This window comes from Mytilus galloprovincialis, chromosome 7, assembly GCF_965363235.1.
Source record: "Mytilus galloprovincialis chromosome 7, xbMytGall1.hap1.1, whole genome shotgun sequence".
Taxonomy (NCBI): Eukaryota; Metazoa; Mollusca; class Bivalvia; order Mytilida; family Mytilidae; genus Mytilus; species Mytilus galloprovincialis.
Genome location: NC_134844.1, coordinates 17,378,001 through 17,403,722, shown reverse-complemented (window position 1 = coordinate 17,403,722; position 25,722 = coordinate 17,378,001). Strand labels below are relative to the sequence as shown.

The window sequence follows — 25,722 nt, the reverse complement described above, 5'->3', positions numbered from 1 at the left end:
CATTTTTTTGTAATATACCATCAAGTATAGCTTTTTTAATTTGCTATTTATTACAGTATTGACTTCCTCGATATTGCAGGAGTGACTTACGTGCGTTGGGGAAAAAAGACTTGTCCTCATGGTTCGGAAATAGTGTATACAGGTGATATAAAGATAACCTTTTGTTAATACTACATTAACAATATCAATTCTGGTTATTGCATAAACTTAATCAACATTATTTTCCTTTGCAACCCTGGTAATTTAAAATTCATCTAACGTGGGTTTAAACATATTCTTTATTTACATATACAATCTTGTTCTAATAACAAACAATAAAAACCAACCAAAATCATGTTGAGACCACAGGAAACAATTGAAAATTTAAATTCATGTTTAACTGCATTATTGTATACACCAGTTTTCTTGCATCATAACAAAACATACTTCTTTAATACTAAGGTCAAGTCGGTGGGAATGACCATCAAAGCAAAGGAGGTGGTGTGAATTATTTATGTCTCCCTAATGATCCAGAGAACGGACAACATCAATCATACAGTAATGACCAGGTATATGGAGCTGAATATGAACCTGGTTATTCAATTAAGCCATCAGGGTGGTCAGAAAGTATGCATAACCAAGAAGTGCCATGTGCTGTATGTTACCAAAAACTCAGATCAACGGTCATGATGATACCAGGTACACAAGTTATTTTCAATTGTCACAATGGAAATTATTTGCATTTAAAGTATGACCAGCTGGACCATCAGTAAAGAGCCATTTATTGTAAACATTGGCATCTGGTGTAGAAAAAAAACACTTTAGAAAAAATATCAAAATTTATCGTCTCAAAGTGGTTAATTCCCCCACATACATTTTTAAATACAAATTTTGTTGTTGTCTTGTTTTAGGTCGAAAGACTTGCTATAAAGGATGGAACGCGGAATACAATGGATTTTTGATGAGTGATCATGTAACATACAATAAAAAAGACTTTGCCTGTGTTGATAATAATGCTGAACCATTAGACAATAAGAATGGAAATCAGAACGGAGCCTTGTTTTATCCTCTCCGAACCAAATGTGGCAGTTTAAGATGTCCTCCGTACACCAATGAATCAGATGTTCTTTGTGTCGTTTGTACAAAGTAAAATGTTTGACATTAAATGAAAACAAAAACAGACTTCTTTTTCCTATATCAATATAAAACTCTCGTATTTAAAAAGTACAACTTGGTGTCAGGAAACTTTAATAACTGCATCTTGATGTTATATCACAAAATCATAGTACGTCATGTTCGGTCGAAAGCGGTCAAAAAATAGTCCCTCGAATTTAACATTTGTAAGAAATTAACCCTATATTTCATTGCAGTAAAATGAAACATATACGGTAGCGGTTTTAAAGCAGAATCATTTTTTTTATTTAATGTTTCCATGAAATATTTTAGAAATTTGAGGTTTCATATGGCTAATAACTCTTGTATACAAAAAAGGTGGTTAAGTTAAAACGAAAATAATTATCTTATATGCCATAAATTGTTATGCGAAATTCTATCTGTAATAATGGACAGAATATAACTTAAATCATGCAAAGTATTTCTGTATTTAAAACAAATTTAAGTTCTGCACAATTTTTTGAAAGATGAAGTATTAACAAAGACAAATAGGGGAAAAATGGTGGTACATATACTCTATACTCTATACTATTACATCCGATACAAAGAATACACCACACATAGTTATGTATACTTTTTCTCTGACTTACAACTAAAGTGAGGATTAGTTGACAGAAAAGTGATAGGGACCAAAAATTAAAACATAAAAAAACTCCGAAGAAAATTCAAAATGGAAAGTCCCTAATCAATCGACAAGATCAAAAGAACAAACACATAACATGAATGGATAACAACTGTCATCTTCTGGACTTGGTACAAGCATTTTCCTAAGTAAAAAATGAAGGATAAAACTTGGTCTTAAAGCTAGTTAAACATCTCACTTGTATGACAGTCACATACAAACAAAAATCAAATTGGCAACGATGTGTGAACAAAACAACAGACATACTTGGTAAAAATGTCACAAACAGGAGTAAAGAAGCCAAAAAATGAGAAATATATATTTTACCTTGATTTATATCTTCTGTATGGATTCATTAGATTGGATTTTCGGTTAACTTACTAGAACCTGAGATGTTACATCACTTCATGAGAAAAAAAAAAAGATGTTTTTTTACATTAACCAAAAAAAACCAGCTTCGATATAAATGTTGAAATCGGTGACTAAAGAAAGTAAAAACAGTAAAAAAAGACGATAATTCATGCAACAGCTTAAAAAATATATAAGACGAATCATTGACTGCAAAATGCAATATAGACACGTAGTATTGTGCTGTTGTTTATTGTGTTAGGAAAAAAACAATCTGGTGTTGGTACCCCTCGAAATTTTATTGGAACGAAACATGTTATAGGAATTTGATATAAATTATTAAATAAACACTATTCACAGACACCTTCTATTTCATTTTGCATAAATAGTTATCGAAGGTACCAGGATTATAAATTTTACGTCAGACGCGCGGTTCGTCTACATAATACTCACCAAAGACATTCAGATAAAAATAAATATCAAGCCAAACAAGTACAAAGTTGAAGATCATTGTGGACCCAAAATTCCAAAAAGTCATGCCAAATACGGCTAAGGTAATCTAATCCTGGGATAAGAAAATCCTTAGTTTTTCAAAATATTCAAAGTTTTGTAAAATAAAAACAAACTTTACCATAATGATTTTTTAAGTAAGCAAATGGAATGATTTTCTAATTATTTATAATAATTTTAAATAGAATTAATGTATAGCATATTTTTCAAATGTTTATTATTTCATTATTGTTTCTTTTCAACTTTATTGTTTTTTTCTTCTCATAAACCTTTTACTCATGTGCCTGGACTTCGAAGGGTTTTAAATTAACCGGATCCCGTGGTACGTTTTGCTTTAAGAAGTTATTAAGACCATCTGTTTTTGGCAATATTATTAATCAAGTGAATTAGTTTTTTCTTACATATTTTGACTTTTATTTATGTTTTGATTAGCAAAACAAATGAACTTAACAGAATAAAAAACACCCCGTTAATAAAGAATTCGATTATTATTTATGATTGTTGCGACAAAATTTTTTTTTGATAACAATAGTTTACTAATCTTTTTTTTCTTTTAAATCTGAATTGTCACAGAAATATACCATTTATATAAATATTAGCGATTTACAATAAAAGAGGTACGAAAGATACCAAAGGGACAGTCAAACTCATAAATCTAAAACAAACTGACAACGCCACGGCTAAAAATGAAAAAGACAAACAGAAAAACAATAGTACACATGACACAACATAGAAAACTACAGAATAAACAACACGAACCCCACCAAAAACTAGGGGTGATCTCAGGTGCTCCGGAAGGGTAAGCAGATCCTGCTCCATTTGTGGCACCCGTCGTGTTGCTTATGTGATTACAAATCCGGTAAATAGTCTAATTCGGTAGGTCACATTCATGAAAGGGAAGGGGATTATAGTTACGACGTAAGGAACATATCCGATATCATTTGTGAAACGGTTATTCCATAACGGTCAACCAACTCGTGGTGGCGTCCGTAAAATGTAAGAAGGGGTGATTTCAACTTCACCATTTGGAACTCTTGGTTTAATAGCTTCAACAGTCATACATCAAATAGCAATTTATGAGAGGCCCCGACTAGAAAAAAAAAATGAAACTATTTCAAGCAAGAAAAAGTAACGGAAAACATTTATGATCTATAGCAACAAACGATTACAACTAAATGACTGCCTCTCGGCTTTAGATATGAATGTACAGAATTCGACAGCGGACAATATGATTACTGGTTCCAAATCCTCCAATCACATGGGAAATTGGTGCTACCAACCAAATTGAAAATGAAAATGGGGATAGTGTAACTATACAATGGAATAACAACACGAGATTTGTTTTTCTTGATGAAGTAGCTAGTCACAGATGGTTTAATTTTTCACAACATATTCTCACTTCTTTTTCTTCCAAAGTATAACGTTGAAGTCATTCAAAAGTATCAACGCCACCATGATTTCTTTGATCGTTATGGAATATCTGTATCAAAGATGACCACAGATAGTTTCCACTTGTATTAACCGAATTTCCGATCTTTTACCTCGAAGTTGAAATGTACCTGACAGTGTCTCTGATACAGAAGGAAATTTTCTTGAGTAGCTGAGATGTTTTGGTTTTAAGTCATAGGTGCTTAATCTCAGAATGCCAGCTGTGTATACGTAGTATTGTAAGGAGAGAAGTTCATCTCTGCTGTTTTTTTTCATTATTACATTGTAACTGTCTTTGTTTCTAACTAATCTAGTTGATAAACAAAGGCATATCAACAAGTTGCAGGCAAAATGTCTGGGTTTTTTTTTTTTTTCAGAATAATCTTTGTCTTTTCTTGATTTTTGTATCATGATATGGTCGATTATTCTTCCAATAATGATTTATTATTGTCCTTTTTGTTCTTAAAAACAATAACATTACAAACCTTTTTGAAAATATACAATGGTAATACCACCATTCACGTTATCAGCTAAACATCCGACAAATCGATCTATTCATTCTACTCTATTCCTTTTATAGCACAATTGAATAGTGTGTTTCATAATGTAATATTCAAGTTGATTTTACTCATTCTTTATTAATAAAGATATACAAAAGATTGATCAATATTTATATTCTATAAAAGCTCTCTCTATAATACATGTACAAAAGAGGGACGAAAGGTACCAAAGGAAGAGTCAAATTCATATATCGAAATTAAAATGACAACGCAATAGCTAAAATCAAACAGACAAATCAAATAAGAGTACACAAGACAAAACATGGAAAACTAAAGACTAAGAACCCTTATAAAACGTAGCTTTTCTACCTGACACTAGGTTTAAAGGACAATAACTCTATATTTTTACAGGAAGTTGAAATGCGCAATGCAATCGCAACTTATTTTAAATAGACACAGAACATTATCTTGAATGGACCGTCATTATTTGCTTATTTCCACCTTTGATTCTGTTGTTTGCATCTATTTGGTACAATAGGTACATTCATTGTATTGAACAAAATCATTCCTCTTTGCCGCATAATTTATAGATAATGCATAGTAATGCACGTTGACTGAATATGAAAGGGTATATGTAGTTGTCTCCCTTACTAGTATAATTAGTTTCAGAATGTTCATTATTATATCACTTGTTTAAAACTGCAAATTTCATGTTTCTTTATTTAATGATTTACATGATGCTTATTCAGTACATATTTGTGAAATTGATTAGATATTATAGTATTTTAAATTCATTGAATATATTTATTTATATTAAAAAGTTTAGTATTTGCATTAACGTAAATCATTTATAACCTCCTTTGACAGACTTAGGCCTATACATGTTATATGACTGGTTGATTTAATAACAATGATTAGTTTGAGGTCTGAAGTATATAGTCCAACCAATGAAAGCTGTGATGAACGCAAATCTTTCTTTAACTAATTGGTTTTCAAGTACGTAGATATGAGAACCCCCCTCTTCCCATATTTATTTTTTAAATTGAAATTTTTATCTTCCTTGAAGAAAAAAGTATGACCCCCTAAAAATAAGAAAGAAGAAAAATCCCCCCCCCTATTTTTGTTTAATTTGAAATTTCAAAATATATCAATTCACCAAACTAATTTGACAAGACAGATTTTTTGCGGTGGTATAAAACATTACAGAGAAAATGATATCGGTCTTTGCTAGATGATTGATGAAACAGACTATACTTAATAAAACTAGTGAATGAAGACATTGAGTTATTCCTCTTAGTATAAGAAAATGACAAAGAAAAACTCTGGTTGTTCCCCTTGTATTCATTTGTTGTTTATAAACAAAAAAACTGAAGTACTGTTTTCTAAGGCGTGCTAGAACATACAATCAAATGTTTGGTTTTATTTTGCTCTAATTGTAGATGACTATTTAAAAAACCAAATTTCATAGGTTTATTTTGATACTTACAAAATTAAGTAGAAAGGCTATACAACGTATAAACCCACTATTAACAACTGTACTTAAAAACATAACATATGGAAACATACATGCTATTCATAAGCAAATATAAGCAAATATGTGTTGAAAAAACTAAAAATCACATTATTGTTCTTTCATATGTCTTTGTTTTATTATTAATATTACTTTTACAGTTTGATCTGTTTTCTGTCATATTCATTTACAATCCCGTCAATGTATTTGTATTATTCATTTTTGCTGGTGTTTTTTGTATCGTAGACTTCTTGCGTTTCCTTGGTTCATATGACGTGACGTATACTTTTAAAGACCCCCCCCCCCCCCCATGTGTTATTGTTCTATTATATGGCTTTATTTTATTGTTGTATTATAGAGATGAAAATACTTTGAACGACAAAATTATTTTACTCGCGTAGGGGTATTAACCATAGGTGTATTCTTAAAAATTCTAAAGATTTTCTGGATAATTTTAAATCTCGGTCTGTCTCTGAAATTAGTTCTAACATACTTTTGATTTTCTAACCCTGTTTACCCCCATTCCCAATCTGAAATTATATAAAAAATTTTAAACAATTAAACGGCAAAATTATTTTATATTTCGTTCTATGTAACGTTTACATTTTATGACGTCAAACACGCAAAGCAATGCATGTTGTTTTTAAATTTAATTTTTGATAGATGCTTTTTGTGCTTTTTTGTTTAATATTTGTTTGTTTTGAGATTGTGACACAGTGATGACTGGTGTAGCCTTATTTTGACTATTTTACCTATTATGTCTGGTTTTTGTCACGCATCGTTGTATATATAAAATACTGGAACACACCCGTGAATTAAAGTATATAAGTATGCGTATTATCTGATAAAGTCATGCCGATTATAAGATGCACAGTTTTCTCTGCTTTAAAAAGCTTTCTGTTTGAACCCGTCGACCTGGTTCTTATCAATTATTGGTAATATTAATTATTTGGAAAACAAAAGTGCCTGGAATGGAGTATTTTCTAATCAACAGCATTGTCCTATATTAGTTATAAATAAAGTTGAATTATTTGATTCGCTGTTTTACGTCAAGCCGGCTAACACATTGAAAACTGTACCTATACGCCTTAATTTAAGTCCAGATTTTTAGTATTCGTATTGTCATGTTCGAAAGTCATACTGATTAAAATACTACAATAGGGAGCAATGTGACAATTGTTGAATTTAGTAGTGTCAACCCTGTGACCCGTGTATATAGCAAAATCCTAAATACACCGTATGGTGGTGCGCCTGTTAGATGCGGAACGTACAGATAAGGATATAAGTAACAGGTGAATATACTATTGGTATCGATATCCTTACCTTACCAGGAAATCTTTCTCCGTCCACTTCGAGACAACCTCTTTTGAGTAGTTAATATTCCACCACCACATCTATTTACACTATTTTGCACACATTATCGGTAATTCACTTGAGTACGGAGATATCAATGTTTCATATTATCCTCCATGTATCACTGAATTAGCCATGTTTAAAATAATTTCAACATTATACGAGTGTAACGTGTACACAGGGTAAGCGTGTCTATTTCTATCTAGAATGTGTTCGTTACCAGTTTGATACTGGATCCGAAATGTTCTATTTACAGAATATATAACAAATAATCTTTATTCAAATATTTACGTCAATGAACCAAAATATGTACAACTGCTCTTTGCAATCTCTACTAAACTAGCTATAAACAATTCTACTTTAATATATATATATACAACTGGTACAAATTTGTACTATTACAAATTTGTCCTAGGTCAAGAACAAACTTGTCCTCCTGGTAAAATAATGTACCCTACAAGTTTACACACTTGTCTTTGTTCCTCTGGTACAATTATGTACTTTACAAGGTGGTCACACAGACTCACACTTGTCCTATACGGTACAATACGGTTCAACTTGTAAACGTACAAGTCCGTATTTCTAATAGGCACCAACCTGTTCTTTATTACACTTAGTAATATTATCTATAATACCTTATATATACGAGACAGCGATCTCGAATATCCGCGTACCGTACCTTGGTCTTATGTCTCCAACGACTTATGACAATCGACCCTGAGCTAGGAATCTCTCCTGCTTTTATACCCCAATGGTAGCCGTACCATTATTATAGGAGGGGTGTTCTTCCAAAGTGTCTCATTACTCGTGTTGACAGTTTTCTTTGGAACACCCCTTCACGTTTGACCTGACCCAAAGTTTACCCGCGAAACATCTTACTCTTTTCTATGTTTTATTAAAGTATATATACAATGCATAAAATAAGGCTTCTACCGAACTGTAACCAATGTAAACAATTTAACCTTAGATACAAAATCATCACACGAGTATATACAGTACACTATTTGACAGGTATGCTCTCGGCACAACAACAGTATAAATACGGGAGTATCGATGTTCGGAACATATTATTCTCAGTTCACAACAATGAAAAATCCTCATTTTCTTTTAATGTCTCAGGATCGGTATCTTGCTATATGTAACGCATACGACATTTGCCTGCATATTGCATCTAATTTAACAATATTTTCACTGTTTCCTTTTACTCCAGGATAGTGTAAGGAGCAGTCCAGAATTATTTGGATTTTATCATGACTGGAAAGTGTTGTAAAATTTTCTTCCGATATTAATTGTAATATTTCATCAGTCTGGTGAAAATATTTTCGTCGGATAGGTTCTATAATTTGACAGTCCAACAGGAAGTGACAGAGAGTTTCATCGCCATGATCGCATAATTTGCAGATGGGTGTTTCGTTTTCTGTATATCTAAATCTTTTATTCTGTAAGATATAAGTGCCGGTTACTAATTTTAATTTGATTGCCAGTCTTGTTGTTTCTCTGGTAGGATCATTAGTTGTATTTATATCCAAAAGATGGTGAAATTTCCCATGATTGTATGCATCTATATTAAGATGTCGTAAGGACGCATAGCTTTTTCCGGATGAAATTATTGCTTCTTTCCAGTATTTATAAATGGCAATTTGAACAGTTCTCTTCCATTGATACTTTTTTGGCGCACAGTTTAGAAGTTGTAACGGTGATGGTATCCATATTTGAATATCATTTTCTTAATTGAAATAAACCAGCTGTTGCTTGATTGATCTTTGATGGATAATTGTCTAATGGCCAATTTCTTTTCTAAATTTGAGTTGTCTTGCCTACATATGCTATCTATACGTAAGAATCCGGATAAGATGTAAATACTCAGATCTGGTGTACATATCGGTAAAGACATAATTCTTTGTTTTTGTTTTTGGAACTTTTCTAATTTTAGTAAATTTGATGAAGTAGGTAATATAACTTCTAATCCGTACGTAAGAATAGGTTGTATAAAGGTTTTTATCAGATGTAGTGATGTAATCGGATCAAGTCCATTTTCACCATGCAGTCCTGCTGACATTAAACTGTATGAGGCTCTTCTAGATTTAGTAATGTTTTGTTCAGTGGTTTCATTTTGAGAGTTTTTTTAAGATGTTGATCTAAGAATTCCAAGATGAGGTGACTTGTCTACGACTGGCATAGGACTTTCGTTCAAAGTTAAATTGACTGATTTAGACTGTTTCTTGCGGTTAGTTGGTTCTAATTGCAATTAGATAGTGATGGTTTTGACTATATTTAGCAGCTATATTTATGAGAATTTGTAGTTCTGCTGGATTTTCGCTCATCGAGGCAACATCATCCGCACAGGTTATTGCATGAACAGAGGTTTCTCCAATTGTGCATCCCTGTGCAAGATTTTCAAAATTATGAAGTAAATCTTCAATATATATTTTATCCAAATCTGCACTGAGAAGACCTCCCTGCTTAACTCCCTGTTGGACTGGAAACTTTTCTGAATAATCATTAGCCCATTTGACGCATGCTTCTGTGTTTTTATGTATTTCATCAATTAATATCCAAGTAGCTGGATTGACATCGGTGAAGTGTACTTTCCGTAGTAGCATTTTTAAGACCACAACATCGAAGGCAGATTTCGCATCCAGTAAAGCTATAAGAAATGGTGATTTCTTGTCCATGTATTATCTATATACTTCTTCTACTATAATTGCTGCATTCAGTGGTGAAGCATTTGCAGTGAAGCCTCTCTGTAGTACTGACTGTAGATCGAGAGAATGTTTTCTTAAATCATCACGTAGTATGTACTCAATTATTTTCAATAGTATTGGTAAAACAACTATACCACGGTAGTTCTTGGAGTAGGATTTATCTCCTTTGTTTTTGTAAACTGGTGATAATAGACCCATCTTTATAAAATCAGTAATCAGCCTTTTTTTGGAACATAGTATTAATGAGTTTATGGAGAAATTTCAAAAATACGTCCCCTCCATATAAATAATTTTCTATGGAAACGCCATATATGTCTTCTGCTTTTCCTTTATTTATGGACTTAATAGCTTTTTGAATGATATCCAGGCTTGCTTCTTTTGATGTAAATTGGCGACTTATTTCTAAAAGTGTATCATAGTTCATTTCACATAGTTGTAAATGCTGGTAATTAAATGATGGATGGTCAGTTGGTATTGCCAGTTTGCTAAAATGAGTCTGCCATCCAGATAAGATATCATCTCTTTCAAACGTTTCTCCATCGAAATTTAGGTCATTTATGAAGGTATTGCCATTTTGTCTTTGCTTACGTATCAGTTTATAGAAGAGATTTTTGTCGCCACTATTTGAGTGTATCAAGATGTTCCTCTCGTTAGGTTTCCTTCGTAGCTCTTCGTTTCTGATTTCCGTCCTAAATGTTTTCCTTATTCAGTTTCTTTTCAATAATTAATGGATGGTCGATGTTCATTGGACGTCCATTGTCCTTCCATATCTCATATGCTTGCTTATTGGCTTTTAATGCGTCTGTAATTTCTTTGTTCCAGATGTTTAATTTTAGTTTGTTCTTGCCATAGGTCTTCTGTTTACTAACTTTTTTTTAGCTGTTTCAGACATTAAATTTGTTGTTTCTTTAATGATCTGGTATATGCTCTCATTACGTTTTCTAGCATATCCGAATATTTGATGATCTCCTTGCTAATGATGTCCGTGTACTTTTGTTTATCTAATTTTTCCTATTTAATTTACAGTTTCTGATTGTTTGATGTTTGTTGAGCATGTTGAGTTAAGTAGCATTGCATTTGGAGAAGTATTGAGTGATGGTCAGATACATTTACTGGATGATCTGTTATTTTCTTAGATGGCGGTATCGGATTCGACCCGGAACTTGTTAATTATTTGCAATATAAATTATGTGGACAACAAAAGCGTCTGGAGTGGTTGTAATTTTTAATCAACACCAATGTCCTATATTAGCTATATATAAAGTTGAATTCTTTGATTTGCCGCTATTACTTGATGACGGTTGACAAATTAGACCTCGTTTTTTAGTATTATAGACAGGTGAACATACTGATTAAAATACAACAATAGGGAACAATGTGACAATGGTTGAATTTAGTAGTGTCAACCCTGTGGTTATGACCCGTGTATAAAGCAAAATCCTAAATACACCGTATGGTGGTGCGCCTGTTAGATGCGGAACGTACAGATAAGGTAATAGGTAACAGGTTACTATACTATTGGTATCGGTATCGGATTCGACCCGGAACTTGTTAATTATGGCAATATTAATTATGTGGACAACAAAAGGGTCTGGAGTGGTGTAATTTTTAATCAACACCAATGTCCTATATTAGCTATATATAAAGTTGAATTCTTTGATTTGCCGTTTTTACCTGATGACGGCTGACAAATTGGACCTCGTTATTTTAGTATTATAGATAATTGAATTTGATGCGACTGTCATACAAATCAGAGGTTTAGCGCTATAAAACCAGGTTCAATCCACCATTTTCTACATTTCAAAATGTCTGTACCAAGTCAGGAATTATGACAGTTGTTTTGATGTGTTTTATCATTTGATTTTGCCATTTCATTAGGGACCTCCGTTTTGAATTTTCCCCGGAATGCAGTATGTTTGTGATTTTACTTTTTATCAACAATTAACTCTTTAGAAAACGGAATCAAGTAAGGTGTGTCATACATCATTGTACTCAAATAAGACAGATAGGCGGGTTATACTGAACACAATGTTAACAGATTGAACAAATAGTGTTTTCTGATTAGATAAAGGCAATAGTAGTATACCGATAGAAAAAAACACAAATCCGGGTCACAAACCAAAACCGAGGAAAACGCATTAAATACAAGAGAATGACGACACAACATTAAAATGTAACACACACAGAAACGAACTAAGCATCAGACATAAACCGAATAGAATAAAAAATATAACTGATTAAACAAATTAAAATTTCATTATTTCTAAGTTGACATTGACTAATATTATGTTGCCTTATCTCATAATTTGTATAACATACTATTTCATCGGTAAGTACTATAACATCGGTGAAGTCTTCTTTTAAATAAACATAAATTTGTTGACTTTTGTGTATTTAAAGGATGACTGTTTCACTGCCTAACTGTTCAATTAAAGCTAGTTCTAGAAGGTAGAATTAACAATGATTAAATAGTATTGTTTTTTTATTTTCCAGTGTTTTGTCTGGAAAAATATGACTGTGCTAACCTTTATTAATGTGCAGGTGTCATCATAATTTATATTTTATAAAACAATATTAGCTTATATATAAATGCTTGCTTGTTACGCTAACTTGAGTTTCTAATCGTCATTCAATATAAATAATAAAGAATTTTTCTGTAGAATGACGCCGAAGTCGAGTCATGATTATAACAGCTTTATGATTGTAATATCTGATGTAACATATTGTTTCGGTTTTTCTCCTTTCTTTTTCTTACGCTGAGGTAAAAGTACTCAACCAAGCATCAGCACAGTGCAACTCGCCACAAAAAAAACTTGTAGTTGTCAGTATATACCAAATTTTCTTTTTAAACTGCTTACATGGATCAACTCAACTCCGTATTGTAAGTAGATCCAACTGATATAATATAGGCATGTTCTCAATTATTAGGTTAAACTGATTCGTTTGGCATAAGTAATAAAACATGTAAAGACAACAATTCAGTGAAGTCCAAATATATCTGTTAACATACGAGTTCAACCTGTTCAGCATGCATATCATTTCAGAATAACAATTTGATAGTTATGTACGGTCTATAGCTTATAAACGAGCCTACATCTTTGAGGCTTAGGGTAAAATATGAAAATATATTATATTTCTTATTTTAATTTCTTTTTTTCCATATGCAGGTTTGACGTTAAATGTTAGAGGATTTTTGTCTTTCAGTAAATATTTTCTAATCTCTCAATGTTAAAATTTAGTTTATACTAGTATCAGACCCAATAAATGTTCCTTGTTATACAGCAACATGGTAGAAACGCTACGAGTAAGAACTATCACACATGGTAAGAAGTAATTTAAGTTCACTTCTGCTACTGTACATACGATTTTACCAGTCTATTTAAGGAAGTTACACATTTTAAGAGTCTTGTTCAGCATTGGAGGGGTTGACTGGTTTTAAAAAAATCCGTCTATGCATTGTTTGCTCCCTATAATCATGCTTTAATTGCAATTCAGCTGTATGTTGGATTCAAGTAAGAGCAGAATATACATAAATTCTGAACAACAATAGATTGAAACCACAGAACATATTTGTCTGTTTAAATAGTTGATTGAGAACATTCATAAACAATCAATAAATAGATAAATTGGTGTTTGAGCTCCAGTAGATGATGTACCATATACATTTGGACGAAATCATTTTAATATGATATAATGATAAACAATGCTTTTTTTTACAAGCACGACATTATGAGCCGTATTGTTGACATACTAATCGATACATTTAACTGTTTTGTTTGTGCCTATCCTAAGTCAGGAACCTGTTGTTCAGTTTTCTTGTCTTTATGTAGATTATACCGTTGTTTTTCCTGTTTGAAAGGATTTACCTTGGTCATTTTTGGGCAATTTACAGTTTGCAGGTCGATTTGTGTTGAAGGCCGTTATTTGATGTATAATTGTTTACCTTTTACACATTCTGACTTGGATTGAGAATTGTGTGATTGATGCTCATACAACATATTTTTATTTCCAGTTAACAGTTTGCAGAAACCCCCACATTTCACCCTAAACCGTCCTGTTAGTATTACTTTGGCCAAACCCTTCGCTGCACTCACTCCCAAATTCCACGTTCTTTGAAGACCAATTGACAAATGTCAAGTCTTACGTTTGACCCTGTCTGAGATCGAACCGTCAATCATGATTTTTAGCATACAAGATGAGCATTTTACTACGATGTCATCGCTTCTCTGACAGAATAGAAACAATAGAGCACATTCAAACAAAAAGTAGAATAAATTATTATCATGCTTTGTAAGTACACAAGTATACAAGTTGAATACAATATAACAATATGCTACAAATATGAAAGCAATTATAATATAATTGATAAAAAATATAAACACAGCATTGATTTCGACCGTCATACAATATCAATATTCATATTCCCTTCAAATATCTCAAAACCAAACTATAGTAAATTTGAAAAATAATAGCCGGGAAGAATGAAGTAATACATGGTAAGGTAGTGGAGCTCCTTGAATAGAACAATTAATTTCAGTATCTCCGATTAAATTAAAAAAAACATAACAAAAACGTATAAAGGTACATTTACATGTTTTTACTACTTTCGGTTAAAATGTTATATCAAAAACTATGATACATGCATATAATGTTTTATTAGTAATCTGATACCAGCTGTACTCTTTCAAGAGTGTTTTAATTGTTTTTACATATAAGAGCTGCAAAAAATATATGACGTATACAGATTTGCCTTCAATCCATATGAAAAAATATTATTGTGCCGTTCATTTTACTCCTAGAGCTCATTTTATAACGATTATCAGTTTTGTGTTTCAGGATCGTTATCTTCACTGGTCGAATCGGTCTTGTCCTCATCATTATGATCAGTTATTTTCAGGTTGAGTTCCATCGGTTGTGTCTCTTCTTGGGATCTAAATATTGTAAATCATTTTTAATTCTTTTAATAACAAAAAAATCAGAACCAGAAAAAAAACCTAAATGTTTACTGATACCTGCAGACGGTCAAATATTCAACAAATATATCATTTGGTATAAAAAAAACAATTGTGGAAAAGTCAAGTAGATTCAGTAAAAACGGTCGTTCACATTTAAAATTTAAAAGTAGAATCATTAGAAATAAAAAAAATTAATGGAACATGTTTAGTCATTCAGATCTTTTTTTCACCGAGAAAATAATTTATAAGTTAAATGTTTCTTTACAAGTTTACCGTTGATCTTAAATAGTTCTGATTTTTATCAATTGGTATAACTGTAAAATAGTTTATTATCTATTATAGTTAAAACACATTTTAAATTCTCCTTTGAAGTTCATAAGGAATTCATAATGCATACAATAACATTTTGCCATAGTGGTTCTTTGTTTATAAACAGCACGTAGTCCTGCATACTTGACCAAATCTACGGAAAAAAAACCAATAAATGTGTTGAAACAAACACCCAACTGCAAGTTTATGACGACTTAAAGGGGCACTAGCTACGATATATGAAAAACATTAAAATATGATTTTGTTTGGTTGAATCATTAATAAGTGAAATGATGAAATAATAATTCTTTTTTGGCAACCAATTTATTTCAATTTTGTCAAAATAAACCAATAAAAATTATTGCTGATGAATTATTAACTTGCAATTCGACCTTATTGAATCCGTATTCACGTGACCTTCAATTTACCCAATAGCAAAAAGATTAATGACGCATGTATAAATCGTGGCCAACCATTAAAAGAAAAATAATGTCAACATTGAAAGTAAAACAAAGGTGAACAATTTCGTTGACTTATTCGACCTCCAAAAAAATCAAACAAAAATTAAGTTTTTATTAAACCTTTAACATGAAATCAAACAGACTTAGTACTGTGGATTTATTTATTTTTCGTGGGTATCAATTTTCGTGGATTGAGAAAAAAAAATGTACTTTGAGGGATATTTCGTTCTCTTGCTAATCTTTGCATACAAAGCCTATAGAAAATTTGTAATTCGTTGAACATTTAAATTCGTGGTTCACCTGTACACATGAAACCTTCGAAAATTGGTATCCAACCAAAAATAATGAATTCACAGTAAATCAAAATGTATGAGGTCGTTTCTTTAACATTTATGTTTATGTTTATATCGGGTAATATAACATAAAAACTACATGAAAATACATTTAAAATGAACAGCACTGACCGATCTTAACTGGCATGATATTTGAAATATTTAACGGTTAAGTAATTCCATATTTAAAATCCAAGATTGTTATATGTTGCATTTCTATAAATATTGACAATGCAATTTCCCATAGGAACTCCTTTTACGGCTAAAACTGTACCACTTTTACTATGAAGTTTTGAAAAAAATCTTATCCTAGAATTGAAAGTTTATATCCTCCACAATTTTGTTCAAAGGTCAAAATATAGGGCTGTGCGGCATATTTTCAACGTTCATATGCCCTGAACTTCTCAGAGTTTAAACTAACACTAATTTTCTTTACAACCCCTACCTCGAATGAAAGGATACCACAGATTTCAATGTAAGCAATATGCACATGTTTATTTACTGGTAACATTCCCAAGTTATGTCTCTGTGCGATGGAACACAGAAAGTATGACTGGGAACCAGTATGTAACCAAAATTTTCTATGAATATTCAAGATCTCCCCAAAAGAGGCGTGTTTTGAGAAAAAAAACCTATAGTTTAATCAGATAAAACTGATATGATTAATTCATCTTCATAATCATACTGTGGGGAAATATGTTATCCGTAATATTAATAGATAATCTTATTTTTATATTGGATTGGAGTTGTTTTGTACACTTTGTATGCGTTTATATAACTTTTTCATTATTCACGTAACGATCCAAGGGGCCTCGGTGGCCGAGTTGTCTAAGTAGTTACTACTGTAATCACTAGCCAGTCAACATTGAGGTTGTGAGTTCGAATCCCGCTCGTGCGGGTGCACTCGACTCCAATCTTAATTGACTAGGATTATCGAAGGTCGGTGGTTTACTAATATCTAGACGTTTTATTTCATACATAAGTAGGACTGGATGGTGCGATAGGGACGCTTAAAAACGATGGTTCTGTCGCTGACGTGCGATTGTTTGACTTGACTTTTAATCATTGTGACGTTTTCTTATCAACGTTTCTTTAATATACAACATGAATTCGCAAGCATGAGGATAACACTTTGTAGATGAAGGTTCAATGCGAACAAAGGAAAAGAAAAACAAAGTAACGATCGATTCAAGTCCAGAACAGTTTTGAGCACTGGTGGTGGAGGTAACAAAAAAAATATAAACACTAAGTAAGGCAAAATATCATAGGGAACAAAGCCGAGAGATTATCTTGTACTGCAGATGGGTTAAACAGTGTTTGAAAGTATGCTGCAACCATTTGGTACATTTTTTTTAACTGAATCTTCATTTTGACTTTAATTCCAAATTTTTCGCTTGATTCTGTGTGAATAAACTCATCACAGATACCAGGATTTGATTATCAAGCTAAAAATGAAATGCAATGTTTTGCTATTGCAAGTCGAAATAATTTTGTTTTATTCTTCAGATAAATCCTGCTTTATAATAAAAAAGGCACTATAAAAATGTCATTGTGCTTACAGTATAAATCCTCTGCAACGGGTAAGGCCAAAATGAACCAGAATTACTACTACGCGAACTTCTTAATGAGTGCTGCCTGCATGTAACAGAGCAGAAGCTGTTTCACAATTTTTTTCAGGACATGCGTCACGTATCGCTATTAGTCAGACATGTATGTACGTGGTGTTTGTATATCTTAAAAAACGAAACAATAACATATACATGCATGAATTAGTGTTTTCAGTAATTTATCAGCTATGATATGTCGAGAACAAGTTATATTTGATACAATTAGTTGGAGCCTTCTTAGAACTGTAGACCGACACGCTGAAACCCGTTTCTTGTTTGAAATTTCGAATATCGACAAATAATGTCACTTCAGTGATGTAAGGGATCGAAACAGTATTTTGAAAGCCATATAATTTACCTCAATTTACGATAGACTCTAGAATTTAAAAGAATCAAAATAGAATGAACAGATTATATAAACCGGAGGGAAAATATATTACAAGAACAAACCTAACTAGATTTGCCATTGCAAGCAATAACGGATGGCACCCTTCCCACATTGCCATTAAACTGCAACCACTTTCAAAAATCCAAAGTCAAAGACCACATCTACAGATGTCTATTAACATTGTTGTAAAGTTTCCTTAACTTTGGAGCATTTTGGATTTTTTTTAATTTTTGTAGTTTCCATGGCAACGGCGGCCATTTTAGAAATTCCGATGTCCAATGTCTTATCTTTACTTGTCATCGGTCATTTATAATAAGATTCTTAAAGATTGGAGCATTTTGAGATTTTGGGACATTTTTGCTGTTTCCATGGTAACGGTGTTTATTTCGAAAATTCCAACACCAGTTTCAACATCAACTTATGCCATGTTATATATTCATAAAGTTTTTTTGAGTTTGATTGTATATTCCTTTAGAAAAGGCTGGTTTGATGTTTTTTCCCATAGGTTTAATGTTAAACTTTTCTCAAGTTTCCATGGCAATGGTAAAGATTTTGCAGGAGCTAAGTGCTGTTGCTACCTCAGGGCACCACTGCCAACATTTACATAAAGTTTCATTAGGTTGGCTCTTATAACGAAAGATTTAGAATTTGTTTTTTTTTTTTACATTTTTTTAGTTTCCATGGCAACGGTAGCCATCTTGATGATGCCATAACCCGATTGCACAATTTCATATAGTGGTCTACATTATGGTATAGTTTCATCAATATTGTTCAAGCCAATTCTGAGAAATAGCATGGACAAAAAAGCGTGGAAGAATAAATATAAGAAAAAAAGAAACGAACAATAACAATATGTCACTCCAACTCCGTTGAGGGTGCCATAATAAATATAAACAAGTCTAAATTGAAAACAACGTTCAAAGCTATGAATGCGTTGGATAAAAACCACAATTTTATACGTGTGTATGTAAACAGATGTCGTTGTAGAGGGGTCTAAATACAGCACAAACAACATTTTTCAAAAGACCAAAAAAATTAAAAAGTTTATTTTTACAAAACTCATTTGACTTACAGGTCGAACAACTGGTGTTCTTAAACCCTGCTGACTGCCATTGGCGATTGCAAAATAAGTTGATCGCAAGATTTAACAAATGGGTCTTTATTTTAATGTAATACCTACCAGAAAACAATAAACTTGCGGCAAAGAAGGTAAAACACAAACATGAGGTGCTACATTTTTAAACCATATCCGGATTTCGACAATTAATGTCTCTTCAGTGATGTATATACTAGTAACCTAAAATCGGGTTTGGGTGCATTACTTACGCGTCTAGAACTTTTATCGGTTCTGCCGGTTTAGTCCAAGGTTCATCATCTGAATTGTTCAATTTTGGGAAAGTTGGGTAATATTGCAATGGCTTCCTTTTGTCTGTATTTGTAGTTGGCGGATGGACTTCTTCAGTACTTGTCTTTTCTATATATAGATATACATAAAACATCATTGTAAATACCAGTAGAGCGAAACATGTGTGTGATATCGGATATATATATTATATCAAATTATGTGTCCACACCAGTAGAATTATTTAAAAAGATACAGTTCAAAATGCTCATGAAGTCCTTTAATTCACTACATTTTCTTCAACTGATTGATATTGTAACTAAAGAAGTCAATGGTAACTTACTTTTCAACTCTTGACTGATTTATCGATATATACCAACACTGATGAAAGATCAAAGAATGAAAAGAGCCCTTGCCACACTTGAAATTATAAAAACAGTCAATGTCTTCAAAGCAGTTACTGAGAGTGTAAAATCTAAAAACAATGGTATATCTCCTTCTGTCAAAAATTGCGGACGTTCAAAAATATGGTATATGTAAAGTTTTCGAAGTAGTGTCATATGAATTTAAATCGGGAAGAATTTCACCATTGTGAACTCTTTAACAAGAGCATAGGGAAATTTAATTCATGCAATTAAATGAAATCGGTGAAAAGATTATATTGGCCAAACAGGAAACACAGCCCAGTAGTAAGCACTTCGGTGTTGACATGAATACAAGTATCTATTTTATGGTTATTTTTATAGATTTACTGTTTGCACCTGTTTCCTAAATGCTCTTCAACTTTGTAATTGTTTGGCTTTCTAACTATTTTGATCTGAGTGTCACTGACAGGTCTTATGTAGACGAAACGCGCGTTTGGTGTATAACATTATAAGCCCGGTAGCTTTGATAATTATTATATAAGGGTAACATCCCTTTTGTAGATATGAGAAGATGTGGTATGAGTGCCTATGAGACACAATTATGATTTGTTGTGTAAAAAAGCAATAGTTAATAATTCCTTATGATAAAATAAAAATCACTATCTATTTGGATCGTACCCAACACCTCGTTTTACATATATTCATATCAATAATATTTTACCTTGTGAACCAACGTCTTCAGAGCTCACAGAGCTGACTTTACATGGTTTACTTTGTGCATCATGATAAATATCATCGTCTTTTTCTACTAGAATTCAATCAATAAGAATTTTAGGATTATTGAAATATAAACACAATGAGCTATTCGCGTTTAACGTAACTAAAACAAACACATGTGCATATATACATATATATATATATATATATATATATATATATATATATATATATATATATATCTGTTAACGCAGTTTACCCAATTGTCATATTTTGTTTATAGGACAGGATAAATCACACTTTGTGATATCTCAGATACTGATAGTATTAATATTTTTTATTTGTTTTCGACAACATACTTGATTCATTTGAAGGACGTGTTTTCCACAAAATTCGGCCTTCCGATGAAAAGTTCTGCGCTCCTCTCACTACAGACTTTATCAGTATACAAGAGTCTCCACGGAAACGTGAGGCTAACTAGTTTTTGTTCCACTGTTCAGATGAAGTACTCTCAGTAAACAATTCAAATTTGTGTGACTATGATGAACGCAATTATCAACGAACGTCAGAAAAAAAGAATAACACATAGACTCGTAAATCTGTCTCATATTGTGTATTGCATCTCCAAAGTAACAACGCATGTCGATTGAAAAGAATAATTTGTGAACTTTTCATTTCTATGGAGCAAGCATATGGATTGCATATATCCCAGTAACTATGATATTCCAGAACTGTTCCTTCCTATCATGACTTTTTTATTGGGCATTTCTGCTTATGAAAAAGCTTTTAAATGCAATGTAAAAGTTTACTTAAACCTTTCGACGAACTATCTATATCCTGTTAATTTCTTATGTTTAGTCTTTGTTATAATAATAAGACAACACATTATACATTTGCACAATGTATAGTCAAATGAAAGTGAGAAATACTAAACGAAGTACTAACAGAAGAGAAAAAGAACAATCAAAGATATGCACGTCAATTAGGTTTATAAACAAGATGATGGAAAGGTTACCGGCAAACAAATTAGAAAAAAAAACATAGATATGTTTAATGCGGTATGAGCAGAGTTGGGAAACAATATTGTTGTGCACATTTATGTTGAACGACTTCAAACATTCTGCTGTGTGTACGAGAACGAAAGCGTTGAATTTAAATATGCCCAGTCAATTGACCTAACGGTACTTGCTTGTAAAACGCAGGTTATGAGTTCCTTAAATTCATGTACACAAAAACATACATATGTATCAAAATTATTTTCAGTTGTGTTGTATCTGACTTTCTACAAATATATATGCGACATTAATGATGTATTGCTTTGAATATTTCCATCACGGTATGTACATTTGTACTAGTTAATTTACATGTTGACTAACAAATCAGAAAGTTAAAATCGTTTATGCATACTTTAAATTTGTAGATAATATATTTCAAACTAGATAACTGTTAGACATTTACAGATGTTTGGCCTGCACCTGTGACAAACAAGCGGAAAATAAATTAGGGCTGATACATTAAACGTGATGTATAAAATTTTAAACCAATATGATACATGTAGCCTTTTGTTTTTACATACTTTTTATAGTTACTGGAAAAAATGAAAAAAAGACGGTTATTCGGTTTTACCAAACAGCGAGTTCTAGAGCGAAAAGTAATTGTCACCAGATTTCCTCCTGTCGAAAACAAAGATATAAAAAACGTACTCTAAGTATTTTGTGATTCAACTATTGCCCCATTCAACATTCACCAAAGACGAAACTTGTTTTTTAATATTTTTGTCTGGCATTCACTTGACTTATGCATATATGTACTGAGAAGTTTATGGATGCCATATTTCAGCTTAAACAATAAAACAATAGACAAATACTATGTGTATAACAGTTTTATGTTCTAAACGACTACAGGTATTATATATAGTACTAATGGGTTTTTTTCTGTATGAAAGATAGCGTAGTATATGTGAAATTACAAGTTGTTTGCTTACTCAGTGAGTGACACTTATTAGTAAAGAGGCATACACATGATATTTCTAATTATCTTGTTTTTTTTTGTTTTTTTTTTTAACTTTAAAAAATCAGTTTTATCTTTTTATTTTAATTTATCTTTTTATTTCTTTTAAATTTATCAGGATTTTGAATTTCCTTTAACACAACATGATAAGGCTAGTGAGAAGTAAATTATAGAACATTTTCCATCAGACATTATCTATCGCTGGCGAATAGATTTTTACCATATGAGAATTTAAGGTTTTAAATAAATTTTATTTGGTAAATCTGTTTCTCATATGGTTGTGACTCTGTATCTTTTACACTTGAATCACACTGTATGGAGTATGATACGATTCAGTTTTTCATCTGAATATCGTATTTTTGACAAATTATATAACATTCCGAAGCATACAAAAAGCTTGTCATGTCTGATGTTAAAGTCTGATTCCGGAACGGGATATACGAAAGAGGCTCGTCTTTATTTATTGAACTCACTACAAACCATTATATTTTGTAAAAGTCTGAAATGGCCTATATCTGTACTCGACTGTACTGATTTTTACTCGACCAGTCTGAATTCGTCTGAGATTTACTTGATAATACTCGACTGTAGTCTGAACCATACTTAACAGTATGAATGTGTACTTGACCAGTACTTAACCGTTTTATACGAGTCTGAACTGTACTCGACCAAGTCTGAACCGTACTCGACCTAGTCTCAACCATACTCGACCTAGTCTGAACCATACTCGACCAAGTCTTAACCAAACTAGACCTATTCTTTGTATCTATTAACTGAATTTTATCAATTTAGGAATTTTTTTTTAATAAAAATGAAATTTAAACAACAACTTGAAATTAAAAATGTATTCAATACAGTTTTGAAATTAAAATTCCACAATAATCAATCATAATATAACTTCAACTCAATATTAGTCAACACTTACATAATAATATATATCAACTTTTAAAATATAAATAAAACAAGCTGATCAAATAATCTAAAAAAATGAATTGTGACTAATATTTTCAATATTATTCTAATTTTATGAATATTTCGGAAGTATTTTATGGTAATTGGACTATTTTCACCATTAACTTAAGCTTAGTATAGATTTATGTTGTCAGTTGACTTAATGCAGTGAATGTTTTTTTTTATTAAGATATGTATAAAATAGTATATAAAACAACTTAATGAATTTAAAAAAAATGAGAGCTTAATTGTTTTGTTTTATTAAACCATGAATTTAATATAATCATTATAATAGAATTTCCCTAGCAATCCTTGATAACCTTTTTAAAAAAGGAAATGTATTCCAAAGTAACAGTAAAAAAAAATTTAAATTAATTTAAGCATTTTTTTGTCAAATTAACATGGCATACATAAAGCACTTTAATATGTTCTAATTAACTCAGTACATGTGTGTTTTACAGGTAAAAAGAAAGCCCTATTTTCTTAAATTCGTGTATTACTTATCTAGTACATACATGTATATTTGAAAGGCCTTGTTATTTAATTTAAACAGGATGTTGCAATTTTGAATCAATGTTATTTAGAATTTAATACCCGTGACCAGGTGTGATCTTATTTATGAGTTTGCCCCAAGCAGAGGTTATACTTTATATTTCACCACTAATCAGAAAAATAATTTTATTCATTTATTTAATTGTATCCCTTTTTTTATATAAGTTATATATAATATATTTTTTTTATCCTAAATATAATCAGAGATATATTTCTTATATAAGGTTAAAATCTTTTATAAATTTTGTTGGCTGTTGTTATATATGTCAGTTAAATTTTATTTAAACAGTTAAAAAAAGTAGAGGGTTTTTGGTCTAGTATGGTTCAGACTGGTCGAGTATTATTCAGACCTTTGGTTAAGTATGGTTTAGACTGGAAAAATAGGTCGAGTACATGTCAAGAATGGGTTAAGACTGTTTCAGACTGGTCGAGTAATAGTTCAGACTATTTTCAACAGAAAAAATAAGGGTCAAGTACGATTCAGTACAGTCAAGTATGGTTCAGACTGGGGTCGAGTAATGTCAAGTAAAAGTCAGACCAATTCAGACTGGTCGAGTAAAAATCAGTACAGTCGAGTACAGATATAGGCCATTTCAGACTTTAATGGTTTGTAGTAACTCCAGTGGATATCAAGCTATATCCACTTATCTCTCATTAGATAACTTTTTGACTTTTCTCATATAATATTTATACTGTTTCTCGTTTGTTTGAAATTGTTTTTTACTTTCAAAATGGGCCTCCACTATAGCAAATCTATAGCTAGTGCCGTCTTGCGCTGGCAAAATAGCCACATGGCAAATCAATTAAAGGGTAAAATAACAAAAATACAGAACACGCTACATTATGTAATATGGCTTACTATATAACAATCAATTTTAAAGAGAAGCATAGCAAATCATTTTTACTTCAGTACAATATGTCTTATATGAATGTAATGTGTTGTTACAGATCAATGAGAACTTTAAAATTTACCATTTGTCTTTATTACAATATTTGCAAAGACTCCCTCAAATGAAAAGATAATGCGCGTTCAAAACTAGATATTCAATGCTTTCGTCGTCAAGATTATACAATGTACACAACTTGGAACCTTTATATTTCATTTTATACAAATTAATATAAGTGGCTATGAATCTATGCGAATATTTGTATCATAAAGTTTTTAAAACAAAAACACCTCTACAGTACATTCTACAAATCATGACAAAATTTGACCATTCTGTTATTCATTTGTATCAATGGCTAACAGTTTTCAATTTAAAATAAATTGTCTGTTTGAAGTTGAATAATATAAGGTTGTATAAACACATTTTGCTTCCACATTATGCATATACATGTAGTAGTTTTTATGATAGATACAAATTTTATTAGGCATACGTTGAAAGTAGCGACCGTTGTTTTTCTCTCGCTCAATAAATTTGGAATTTACTGCTATATTGTTATTTAAATGGATTGAAATGTACTCAAACTCACATTCATTGGACGAGCTACATATGGATGAAACTGTATCGTTTTTTTTCTAAAATCAAATAATAATTCCACTAAAAGAGACACAATAGGATATATGTCCATCTTGTAAATGTTTTTTTTTTTATTCTTTTTTTG

At 31.5% G+C, this 25,722-nt stretch overlaps 1 protein-coding gene and 1 long non-coding RNA gene across 2 annotated transcripts in view; one reads left to right on the top strand and one right to left on the bottom strand.

The window, feature by feature from the left end:
* The first annotated feature begins 24 nt into the window (after window positions 1–24).
* On the top strand, window positions 25–1,161 carry LOC143084426 (uncharacterized). Its single transcript, XR_012981070.1, has 3 exons — window positions 25–142; window positions 442–678; window positions 891–1,161. It is a non-coding gene; the product is annotated as an uncharacterized LOC143084426 (long non-coding RNA).
* A 13,541-nt stretch (window positions 1,162–14,702) lies between these two features.
* Window positions 14,703–25,722, bottom strand: part of LOC143084144 (uncharacterized) — a 97,685-nt gene continuing 86,665 nt past the window's right edge. The window contains exons 21-23 of the mRNA XM_076260552.1: window positions 20,609–20,695; window positions 19,507–19,654; window positions 14,703–15,059 (exon numbers count right to left, since the gene is read on the bottom strand). Of these exons, the coding sequence (XP_076116667.1) occupies window positions 14,948–15,059; window positions 19,507–19,654; window positions 20,609–20,695 (347 nt within the window). The 3' untranslated portion in view covers window positions 14,703–14,947. The remainder of the gene's footprint in view (window positions 15,060–19,506; window positions 19,655–20,608; window positions 20,696–25,722) is intronic.